Source organism: Balearica regulorum, chromosome 13, assembly GCF_011004875.1.
Source record: "Balearica regulorum gibbericeps isolate bBalReg1 chromosome 13, bBalReg1.pri, whole genome shotgun sequence".
In the NCBI taxonomy this organism is placed as follows: domain Eukaryota; kingdom Metazoa; phylum Chordata; class Aves; order Gruiformes; family Gruidae; genus Balearica; species Balearica regulorum.
In genome coordinates, this window is record NC_046196.1 from 20,138,395 (window position 1) to 20,151,441 (window position 13,047).

At 35.8% G+C, this 13,047-nt stretch overlaps 1 protein-coding gene across 1 annotated transcript in view; it reads right to left on the reverse strand.

Annotated features, from left to right (window-relative positions):
- SLC7A6 (solute carrier family 7 member 6) overlaps window positions 1-13,047 on the reverse strand; it is a 30,228-nt gene that overhangs the window by 16,009 nt on the left and 1,172 nt on the right. Inside the window, exons 2-4 of the mRNA XM_075765852.1 lie at window positions 7,227-7,799; window positions 3,259-3,384; window positions 1,554-1,698 (exon numbers count right to left, since the gene is read on the reverse strand). Of these exons, the coding sequence (XP_075621967.1) occupies window positions 1,554-1,698; window positions 3,259-3,384; window positions 7,227-7,758 (803 nt within the window). The 5' untranslated portion in view covers window positions 7,759-7,799. The remainder of the gene's footprint in view (window positions 1-1,553; window positions 1,699-3,258; window positions 3,385-7,226; window positions 7,800-13,047) is intronic.

The window sequence follows — 13,047 nt, forward strand, 5'->3', positions numbered from 1 at the left end:
GGGGATATTCAAATGTTTCAAAAGGGAAAGCAGAATTGAGAGTGTTACTCTCGTATTTGCCCAGTTTGAAATCAAACATGACACTGTGACATGGATGAGTATTTGCCATGAACATGTTTTCTAATAACAAAAAAAACCCCTACAAAAACTCCACAAAAAACAACCAAACAAAATCCAAACAACAAATCCCCAAAAAAGCAGAAAAATGAAATGCACTTTGGAAGTTTCCTCAAAAATTTCCTGAAGCCCAGAACTCCAGCTGAGTCTGTCAGATGCCATGGAAGCAGAAAAACAAACACACACCACACGCCCTCCATATAAATCAGTAAATTAGTAACTGGGAGTTATGACTGCTTCCAGGTTGTACACTCACAGTAAGAGATCCGTGAACCTCAGTGCACAGAAGAAACATAATTAAAAAACCACTTAGAAATTAATTCAGAAATCTTACATAAGGTAACAAAAAGCTGAAATGGCATTTTAAGAACTTTGCATCACCCAAGATTAAAGCCAAGGGACTATTTCAAGTTTAACTTGTGGACTGCAACTTTTGCCTAGACAAGCATGTGGGCACTATGAATCAAATGAATATGAAAAGTATGTAATCCATGGAGTAATTTTATTGAAGTCTGGAACATCTCATTATTCCCAATTGTCAATGTAGAAAGCTGAAATTTGAAGTTCACTTTATCAGCTACAATTGTTACCAAGAACAAAGCTATAGTTTGGCACTGATGCCCATAATAGCAAATGAATCTGAAGAAATTTTCATCAGCTAAATATCCTGTGAGAAAAAATATTTTTCAAAATAATACATCTAATACAAGAGTTATCCAACAGACAACACAGAACAATACATTAACTTTAAAAAGATGAAAAAGGCATTGCAACAGCACTCAAAAGGGGAGCTCTTTCAGGGGAAAAAAAAAAAAACAATTTGAAGGACCAAATGACTGTTGGGACCAATCAGTTGGGAGAATTGAAAAAAAAAAAAAATCTCCTCCATTCTTTATCTTTCAGTTGTAGCAATCTGAGCTGTTGCTTATAATAGGAAGTAAAAATGATCAAATGGGATTCTATTTTTAACATAAAAGGCATCTGCTTACAGACTCACGACTGAACAAGATTAATCAGTCGCACTTTTAGAGCACAAATTCACGGAAAAGATAACATACTTAAATATGAAATCAGAATTATGGCACGGATAAGCACAACACAGACAATACTTATGTAACTCTTTCACTGCAATATTAACACCTATTATAATTAATAGTAGCAACATCTTGAACTGAAAGTTTATCAAGCACCGGATACAGCATCCTGGAATTGTCTAGACTTACTTATTCTTACCTTTTTTTTTCTTTTTTCCTTCTTTTCATTTTTAAAGTAGTTTAAAACTAGTAAATATTTGCTGGTGGTTGTTCACAGCCTCACCATCTAAGTATAAAGCAGCTCTACTCATTTCTGTATAAGTTCAGAGATCTTTAGTGAAAGACAGCCACAAAATGAGCAAGTTGGAAACTATCCTGGTTTAGATAGCTCAAATTGTTTACCTTTCTGGGTTTTTGATCTCTTCCGTTACAAAATTGAGCGTATCCCAACCAGAGTAAGAGAACAAGGCAGAATAGAGCGCAAGGGAAATGTCTCCAATATCAAAAGAGGATCCCTCAAAAGAGTTCTCAAAGTGCGATGAATGTCCTGTAGGTGGAAGATACACAGTGAAGTACAATATAATAAAATACCGTATTTTTTTCAATTTGCATACAAATACAAAAAAAACCCTCAGAAACCTAATTCTTTCAAAGCTGCTTATTAAGCCCTTTTTCCAATTCTACTCTGTGCTTCAGCCATGACAATAAGCATGGCAAAAATTATGCTATGTGGCTCATACTGTTCTATAACTAAACACCTAGTTTGTCCACAATGGCACAAACAGTTCAGGAACATTAAGTTCAGACTAAGCTACAAAACGCAATGACAGCACTCAGGCTGAGGCTATCTTTTATAACATACATATTTATAAAATAATCCACTATTTAATAAAATAATCCTTCTATAGCCTTTTAAATTTTCAATCAATTAGGTTATACAGAAAACAAAGATTACAGTTGATTTTAGATGACTATGACCAAAAAAACACCCCAAACACCTAAATGGATGTTTAAGTGTTAGCTATGAAAAATAGAAAATTGAGAACAATTAACAGAACATATCATTGTTACTTGAGCTAAAATTTTCCCAAGCTAAAAGTGTATGGTTTTCTGCATCACTATTTGTGAGAAGTTGTGCCATCTTTTGACTTCAAGCAAGTCAAGCCAAGCTCATCAATGGCAGTTTTATATATTCAGACTATTTTACATATACAGACACATACACAAACACACCAAATAAAGAAAGGTAACTATAAAACTCCACAATGTGCCCTGTACTATGCATCCTGAAACATTTAGACTTCATCAAAACTGGCCAGGCAAATTTTTGGGGCCTCTAAAATATCTTCACTTCTTTCTCTTTTTTTACCCTAGTCAGACATTGCTGTTCCCTTCGCACAGACATAGGCAGAGCTGGCAGGTTTGAAAGCAGGATAATTTTTTTAAGCTAACACACCAATAAATCCTCCCCAAAGGAAGGGATAAGAACAAAACTAAGTTCAGAATTTTTCTAACTTGATGACACAATGACCAACACACACATAAATTAAAAAAAAAAAAATCCAAAATGCCAGCAACTTTCTAATTCTCAACAGCTATAAAAGAACTCAGGATCTGAGCAAAAATAGAGCTGCTGTTTCACAAGTCTACTTAGATGTTCTTACAAATCTATTTTTACTTTAAGTGCAGTTTCAGACATTCACAAAATTCATTTTGTAAAAAAAAAATTCAGTTAATCTCATTGTAAAGTCATATGTTCCTTAGAAAAATTTACAGCTTTCTCTGCTCCCATTTTATTTTGCTAGCTCTGTATTTTGCTATTTTCATTTCCCTTATTATTCCATATTGCAGGCTGTAAATTGCACAACATTGCTGAGCAATGAGTTACCTTCTTTTACTCAGTTCAAAGTCAACTGAGATAGGACAGCTTCTCACAATATAATATCACGATAATGCCTAACATTGGTATTATTGGTGTTTTCAGAGTAGCTACATTATGCTTGTATTGAGGCATTTGATAACACATAGAGAGGTATTTTACAGTCTTTAGACCAGTCAATCAGTTACCTGATAAATACAAACCTTTGCTTTAATTTTAGACGCTTACCCTGGCATATTTTAACAAGTCCAGTTATGATGATGACAATAAGAGCAGTGACTTTAGCATAAGTAAATATATCCTGCACCCGTGTTCCCCATTTAACGTAGGCACAATTTATAAAAGTTAGAAGACCTAGGGGGAAAAAAAAAGAAAAAAAAAAAAGAAAAAAAGAAAAATTAAAAGACCATTTGAACAATACTCAGTTTAACACATTTTCCAAAGATCTTATAAATATGCATTTATCTGTTATACTAATACTTTAGGTTAAACTAAGCAAAATACGCTGGTACTGAAAACACACTGGTTGAAACAAAACAGTAGGAAACAGATGTTCTAAAGATTCATAATACACACTCTTTCAAAAGATGGAAGGAAAGACCTTTCCGTTCGCTGATTATATGCCCATTTTCCTAATGCTACCCCTCAGCAGCAGCACTGCAACTATCCTGAAGCTAAAGAAAACCATTACATGAAATAATTCATTTAATTTATCAATGTTGTTCTGAAAAATGAAAGATTATCTAGAAACCCCTTTAGGCAAACCTATTAAAAGAGTGTTTGAAAAAGTTTTTCCTCTTCCTTGTTAGTCTGAGGATGAGTTTACAATACTGAATATGGTCACAAGCGATTCAATATTATTTTCCAGCTGTATTAAACTGTATTACTAAGTGAGGCTAGAACCGATCTGATCAAATAACATACGCTTTACAGAACAGTAGGGATTGGAAGGGACCTCTGGGGATCATCTACATCATTTACAGCTAATGCAACATTAATCTGGATTTTTAAGAACAGGTAGTGAGCAATGAGTGTTCTGAATATATTCCTCCCTCTATCCCAAAATAAATCAGTGTCACACCTATTTCACAAGATTGTAATGGAACTTGAAGTGAGACTTTCAGATTTCACAAATATTCTAGTAACAGCAGCTGACTAAACCTACTCATATGATCAACTTCCCCAATAAACACTTTCCAAGCTACTGTTGAAATACATTGTTCTCGTGGCTCTCAACATTTTGCTTCTGCATTATTACTTTTTTCCTCAAGTGGAGAGGCAGACAACTTCTGCCTGAACTCAAATGCTGAATATTGAATAGGATTCAGTATCTTCGGTATTCTTTATTTAACAAAATACTAATTCGGTGCATATTTTTTCTTATCCAGATTATCATTAAACTATTTATTCCAACATAGAAGTTTAAGTATCTTCCCAAAATATCTTTTTTTCCTTTAGCTAGCAAAAAAGTAGTTATATTCTAGTGTACTTTTTATCTCCAAACAATTTTCTTGTACTATGTATTTTAAATATGCACATAAATAAAAACTAAACTTGATTGTTTAAGGCGTAAGGTAGTAGCAAATCAAAATTAGAAGAAAAGATGTGATGATAAATTATTTCCTTTCCCATAATTCAAGATAAAATAAGATAGTTTATTAAGATAAAAATGTACTTAGCACAGTTACCAAATACAAAAATAATAATTTAAAAAAGATAACAAAAGAAAGGTAATGATCTCAAAAGCATGGCACTAGTATACTAGACAGTCTGGCCAACTGGAATAGCTGAACGCGATTCCACTGAGCTTGGCAAAATGAGGGGAAAAAAACGGTTGTATCAAATTTCAAAAGTCAGGACTGCTGCAGCTCCCAGAGAGCCCTCAGGAAAAAAACAACTCTGCTTGGTCTCTGCTCTTCAGTATTAATGATCGGTATTATCTACGGAGTATTTGCTCACAGGGTTTATTTCGGCAATTCTTTTTTTTTTTTTTTTTTTAAAAGTAACTTTCATTGGGAATAATTATTAACTCCTTATTTTAGTGAGTTAGGGCTTGGTCTGTACTTCAGATGAAATGCTACTCTGTCTCCAGTATCTTAAAAGAAAAAACAGAAAGACAATCAGGCATCTGAATAGGCCATATCCCCTCCCTCTTTCTTTTACTAAAATTATTCTCTCATGTATTCTCCCATGTTTTCTTCAACTTTTAATTATCGCTTAGCTACTTAAAGTTCCTGAGAACTGTCAAGTTTAATTCTGTAGCACCAGATGCCACCCCCATTGCCAAAATGATTGACAAAGTAATGCTGTATAACACCAAGACTGATCTGACACTAGATCTAGCACCGTTACTACTACAGTTATAAAAAAAACCAAACAAAAACCACAAAGGAAACCCCACAACTAACCCACCCATTCTCACATACAATCTCTACCTAATCAATGCTCAGACCTCCACTCCCAGCAACTTCATTAATGAAGTATTAATCGTACCCAGAGCTAAGGATGTGACACACAACATCAGCCCTGCCAGGACAAAAGCATAGGCTTTAACAGGAACAGTTAAATTAAGTTGTAGAGCAGGGGTGAGACTCTCAGCACTGACACATAGAACACGGCAGAACAAGCATTTAAATCGTAAAATGGACTGTTAAAGTAATCTGTTCCACCTAAATGAAAGTGACCTTGCTGTCACATGTCTCCACTAAAGAAAAAGGTGCTAAATCTCCTCTCTTAGCAGCAAGCATAGAGGACACCATGTTGTCTTTCTACATCTACTATATAATCGTTTCCATTGAACCACTTTGTCTTAATTTCTTGCTTTTTGATAAACTGCTTTTTATAAGGGCTAACGCCCCTCAGGTGTGAGATATTTTAAATGGAAGAGCAGATTCTCCCACACACCTGAATCTGTGCCAGGATACCTTGCGGCAGTATCTGTTTAAGGAGTGTGAACATGACATCACAGGTCCTTCATTTCTTTCCTGAAGCTGTCACAACAAAGAGCGGACACACATTTGGAAGGGAGGAGGGAGACGGAGGGAAGCTGACAGATTTTATAGAAGAGGTTTGTGATTATTCTTCCCACTACCTGGATCAGCTTATCAGTGCTTTCCCAACAGTAACAAATTAACTTACAAAAATGGAAGGGGAAGCTGTAAAGTTCACAACTAGTTATAGAGATCAAGTATTTGAAGCACATACTACTGCTGCCTGTGTCTTTCCTCTCCTCTAGTCCTACATAGATAACTGTAATAAGCAACATCAGAGCTATTTCAACAGACTCCCTGTTGCCTCAAAAAGGAACCATCTAGAAGCAGCACATCTCCTCCCAGTAGCATATTGTTGGCAGTAAAAAAAGCCCAAGTTCTGTATTAGCTGTATGATAAAAGCATCACGTCAATAGGGATGGCACGCTCCACAGCACATGGTGACTGATCAATACATGACAAAGGATTGCCATACAGACTTTCTGAAATACATTTTTCACTGTTTACTAGAAATGTAAGATATGTATATAAACACTTTTAATAGGAAATACCTAAAATTAAATAAGACATACATAGTACAATCACAGTTTCATTCTCTTGATACAGCAGAACAGTCATGATTTGAAGCATATGGACAGTTGTTCCTCTATATTGACTGACAGAGCTGGCTATCTGATTACAAACATTTCAATGTTTTATGTGCACACAAAATTTCCGCTTTTAAAAACAGCTTTACCACAGGTACTGTTGTACTGATGTTACAGTTATCATGAGCATACAGAATAATCTTGAATGATCTTTTGAAACCCTACCAGAGTAATTACTTAAGCACGTCTACATTGAGAAGCTATTGTAAAATAAATTACACCAGAATTTATAGCATAAGAGCTATGCTGCAACAACTCTTAGACCACACCAAGAGTATCTTCAGGTCTGATTTAACAATATACCTCTCTGAGGGAAATCTAGAGGTCTGATTTAATAATACACCTCTCTGAGGGAAATCTGCTTCTGAATGAGAAAATGGTAATTCACTGACTGAATACCTGCAAATTACTCATGTGCTGGAAATTGTTATTTTTCCCCACTGCAACACAAACCAATACAGATTCAGTACGCAACAACTCTGGGACTTGGTAGGATTTATTTTAATAAAACTTAACCCTTGATAAAAAATTACCATAGTAAATTTCAAGAAATACTTACATTCACAAGCAGCTGCTATGAGACGGCAAGCCAAATATGGAGGATCACAAGAAGGGAAGAAAGGTTGAACTATATAGTTAGCAAAGGTGATGGCAATAATCGCCTGACTAGTTGGCTCAACAATTAGGAGTGAGGTCCACAAACGAATAAAAGCAATGAAGCTCCCAAAAGACTCCAAGATATACGCGTAGCTGGCTCCTGACTTTGTAATAGTGGTTCCAAGTTCAGCGTAGCAGAGAGCTCCAAAGACTGAAAAAATCCCTCCAATTGCCCAAATTATTAGAGACAATCCATAAGATTTGCTATAGATGAGAACTCCTTTGGGAGAGACAAAGATACCCGAACCAATCATGTTGCCTACTATAAGGCTTATCCCATTTATCAAAGATATTTCTTTCTTCAGTTGCATTGTATTTTGGTTTCCATCCTGCATTTCACAGCGGTCATTTGGATCTGTCCTGTCTGATTTATCGACAGGGCTGTATTCAGCCAGTGAACTATGCGACTTCGTACAATCTGTCCTTTCTCCCATTGTGGAAAGACTGCGAATTCTCCACGACTCCAAATCACAATCTAAAACAAAATATAGACAGCTAAAATCATTATAAAATTTTTTTATCCCACGACTTTCTTGTTATATCTTCTTTCCACCTTTTTACCCTATGATTTACAAAAGTAAATTGAGAAATTCCGTTTTGTTGCTTCTTACACAAAGGTAAATTCATGCATAGTTAAAATAAACAGAAAAACGAACACACACAGAGCAAGAGACAAGTTCCAAAGTAACTTAAGCTGAGAAAGGAACTTCTGCCTTTAGGGGGGAAAAAACCAACAGCGAACCAACCAAAACTGTAGGAAGGACAGAATTAACGGATTCCAATGTTGAAAAGGAAGAAAGGACAGATAGAAGCAAAGTGAGGTGATATAGGAAAGCAAACACTAAGACCAAGCTGGAAGTTCTAAGCATGAACACAGATGTATTGCAGTACTAAAAAAATTAACCAAATGATTATACTTACACATGTAAGTTATGAACAAACAGTGTTACACGTTATTAATGCAGTTTGGGCTCTTGCTAAGGGCAATATTATGAAGAGATACTTAGTCCAGAATCCTCTGGATCCAACTCTTGACTTTTAGCTGATCCTATAGTTTGCTCCCTCCCTGAAACTGTTCCCAGTTCCCACTGCCTCATTTCTTGGTGTTATCTAAGAGTGCACAATGTACATGAAAAAACCCACAGTAGTTTCAATCCAAATTCCTCTGTTAGCAACTGTATTTAACAGTACCTAAGAACACAGCAATGAAATAAACTTTTTCCTCTGCTTCAGAATTGACCATCTGGAAAAGAGTCACCTTCTTCTCAATCTCCAGGAAATTCTCCCATGCCTTCCAAAAACAAGTTACTGCTAATAACATTTATTAGCACAAGAACATACTGGTAAATAGCAGCAATTCTGAATAAGGCCCATTTTATAGAAATTCAAGAAAGAAATAATCTATTCAAGGAACAGTCTTGCATGGAAAACAGCTTAAATTACAAATGTACCTTTGATTACTAGGTTATCAGCTGCATAAAGAATAGGCCCCACATAATTACCACAATGCACTACTATTCATTTGTCCTGCCCCTCATGAAACCCTCAGTGTATACTTCAGCCATTTACTATAGAACAGAAAAATTACAAAGTCTGGGTCCATTAGAATAAAGAACCTGATCTAGCAGGGGAAAAAAATTGTGCTTTTGGGGGTAAGACTAATTTTACAGAAGCTTTTCTTATTCCAACAATAAACTTGTCATCTAAGAGAACAAAAACCCTGAGTATGGGGATTTTGAAAGGTCAGTATGCAATCACTGAAAGGTATATATCTATGCATCTAGTAACATATGAACATACAAGGTTTTGCTCATGCAGTTAGAGGCACATCTTTCAGGAGGGGGGAAACTTAATAACCATACTCTTCCGTTATTATAAAGCCAACACCTGTATACTGAAGTACAGAAAATGGGACTTGACATCCCTGAACTAGAATAGGTCTAAAGATGTGAAAATGATGAAGATTATTTTCAATCAATAAAAAAGTAACTTCTACTGAAACGGAGTACACCTAATTTAGTGAAACACATTACATCATTCATCTCCAACTCATGAATCATCTAGCTTTTAAACATTAAAATAGAGACTGTGTTCTTTTAAATAATGCAAAATGAGATCCTCAATCTGTTTACTCAGATGCCTTCTGATTTATTTTCTCCTCAATATTTTGAAGAAACACTTTAAAGAGCATTAATTACTAAATACATACTTTATCATTTATACATGAGTCAACATCTTATTTAGTGTCATAGGTACATCACAAGCTATCAAATTTCACACTTTTTATTAGATTAAAAATATTCAGCCTTCCAGAAACTAAGCTCTAGTATTTCAGAACTTAAAAGCTTGAGTGTTATAATGAGGCATCTCTGATAAAATTAAACTAATTAGGAGAGAGGAATCTGCACAGTTTCTACAGATGAGTATGCCCAGAACTGCAAAGGAAAATGAAAGCAAATTCGTCTCACCAGTTGTTACCGCTTCTCCTTGTTATTTACTCTTCCATCTATCTTGTGCCAAACTCATTTGCAACCACATACTGGCTGATTTTTTTTTTTATTGGTGTATTAGAGCAAAGTCATCAAAAAGACATGTGGCCTAAGATTATTTAGTTTGCTTTACAAGAGAAAGTTCAGTTATTACTGTGTAAATGAATATAAATGCTTATAATAATAAATTGCAAATATAATACAATCATCAGAAAGCATAACTGTGTAAAACAGCAGGACAAATAATCAAAGCAGATGTCTTTACGACTCATTTGACCATAAGTAGATTTAAAGAATACTTGTGACTCAAAAATAACATCCAACTCCACTGAATCTTTTCATTTATATTTTGACTCAGGATACTAGTTGTAAATGTATTTCAGAAGGCAAATCACTCTGAATAAGTGTCAGTGGAAAAAATAAGAATACCACAGCTATTATTATGACATCCAGCTACTGGTTTGAAAATATGCCACATTCATTTTCAGCCCTTCCAGCTAAAGGTTAAAGCTGAGTAATGTGTTAAGAATTGACTCATAGATGTAAAACATCATTTCAGTGATAATTACACAGCTTTATGATTTCTTACTCCACATATCCTAATCATCATTCTCACTTCTTCCCGGAACACCTTTCAAAGTACAGCTTGTTCAGAAGCATAAACATTACTTTGAATACTCAGGCATTTTGATGATTTGATTTGATTCAAATCAATTGAATCATTCAAATCAAATCAAATCTGATGTGTTCACACAGAGGCAGTTTTACACTAAGAGTCACCATGATTTACCTCACGGTCTGAAATTCAGAGGGACATTTAATTACCTGTAACTACAGACTCTGTTCAAATGCCTCCACCTCAATTAGCAGCACGAGACTGCAGTTCTATACTATTTTGTTACTGATGACCTTGACTGCTTCTTACCCTACTCTGCCCAGGAAAGAGCAACCCCAATATCTCTCAACCTAGCTTGTTTTGTCCCCCAATACTCTTTCTTCCTCTCTGAGTCTGCTTTTGTTATTCCCAACTTCAGGTATCTGCTGACAACTACGATTTGCATGAAGGTGTGTGCAACAGCTCACTCAAGACTTGGCATTTCATTGTCTTCTCTAAGCTTATTTGGTTTAGATCCTTAAAGCTTTCAGGGCAGGAATTGCTTATTTGCCTGAGTCGCATGTCTTATTACACCACCTCTATGACAGAAACAAAACTATTAGCAGGGTTTTTTCCTACAAGCACTTCACTTAATCTTAACTGGAACTAAACTCAGTAGCTTTGCCCAACTGAAAAAAAACCCCAACCATCAAAAAAAAACCCCAACAAACCCACAAAGAGGGAGAGCAGAGATTAGAGAAAACTGAAGCTACGTCAAGATTAGCAATATAGAGAATACATATATTAAAATCCCTGATTCTGTCACAAGACCATTACTTCTGCAAAAAGAGAAGACAGGCTTGGAAGAGAAGAACTAGAGAGGAATAGTATATATTTTCTAACATACAACAATCCTGTAATACTGCAGCTAAAAATACTGTTAGAATGATCTCTAATGCTGCCAAAGCCTTGCCACAGGACTGATATGGCTAATGCAGGCTTATGCCTTCACACAAGCTAACGTGTGGATTTCCTCATTGCTCACCCTTGTGCAATACAGTCTTAAACTCTTTTTTTTTGCTGATGTGAGGAATCTTTTTGCTGATATGCATAAGATTTTTTCCCTGAAATGACACTGCCATTGACATAGAAAGCTTTGATATGAAACCAGGACATAATGACCTGAAACTAGGATCGCTTCATTGTTTCGCCTATCACACTTTGGACATGTACCAAAGGAGCTAACGAATGTTAACATGCAGTTAGCAAAGTACTAACACTGCATTACAGGGTGGCCCTCCTTTAAAGGGGAAGGAAAGAGGAACTATCCGCCAAGATCCCCTCTCTCCCACTGAGGACAACAGCAGCTGACCTGTCATTTGTTCAACTTGGGGTGAACCTGCAAGTGGGCTAATGACCTATGTGAAATATCAAACTGCTAAAAGCTTGCTATGTTTTGCTATACTCTTAGAAAATACCTGCTCATTAGCAAAGACTTGTTGTGTTCTTGCCTCTGTCTTCTGCAGTTGTCTTGATTGCATAAACCAGCTCTTGTTGTAGCATAGCTTTACCTATATACTTTGACTATTCACATATACCAGCTGTAAAACTCCTATTTCTGAACACAAGGATTAGCCCTTCGGGTAAGAGTCAAGATTGCCCTACACAAGCAAACAGCATGAAAGTCTTCAGGGAGTTAAGCACCAACAGAGCAAAGGTTCTAAGTCCCAGAAATGCCTGTTTCTTGCAATGTATATATTTGGGCACCTCATAGTCTGAACATTCAAGTGGTAAAGGCTTAGAGTTTTTCTAGTACACATTTTTCCTGTTTCTGGTGAGAGAAAAAATCACTTCCCTGCCACACATACAGTAAGCAGACAGGAAGTCCCTGCAACAAAAGCAATTCCCAATTTAATCTGTTCAGCCAAGTCTTTTATGCTTACGTATGCAAACACACCATCTTTAGTGTTATAAAATACAACATAAACCTCTGAACAAACAGAATTGGCTGTAACATCCATTTTTTAAAAAAGGATAGGGTGTGTTTATCATGTGAAAAGGTATGGAAGAGAAGTTACTATGCCAATTATTCACTTGATAGTGTATCAGTGATGGCAGTTAAGTCCTGACTATACCTACCTGTGACACAGCTGTACTAGAGATGTTCAGCAAATATGCATACTACCCACATGTTCTGACAAATCCTGAATAATACTATGAACATTAAATGAGGGAAAGACCTATAATCAGATCACAAACAGATATTCAGTTACAACGTCTCAGAAACTTTTCAGAATTTCAAGTACCAATCCTAGACAAATCCACCTCAGCAATATTAATCTAAATTTTAAACCAAGTCACTTTAAATGTAGGGAACTGCACTAGCTACAAGTGGAAAATAATGTGCCACTATAACCTTCACAATTCTCATTTATTTTTATATTTCCAAGGGAAAAAAATAGAAGCAAGCTCACAACAAGGGAGTTTGTGGTGCACAGTCTTATTTAGATAGAAGTGAGGTTGGGAGTGCACAGAACAGCTGCAATGAGAGGAACATCTGGTGAAATTTATACAATAACCCCCAGGTAAAGACAGAAGGGACAATAATAGAGTTTGTTAAAATAATTGATCTTATTTTT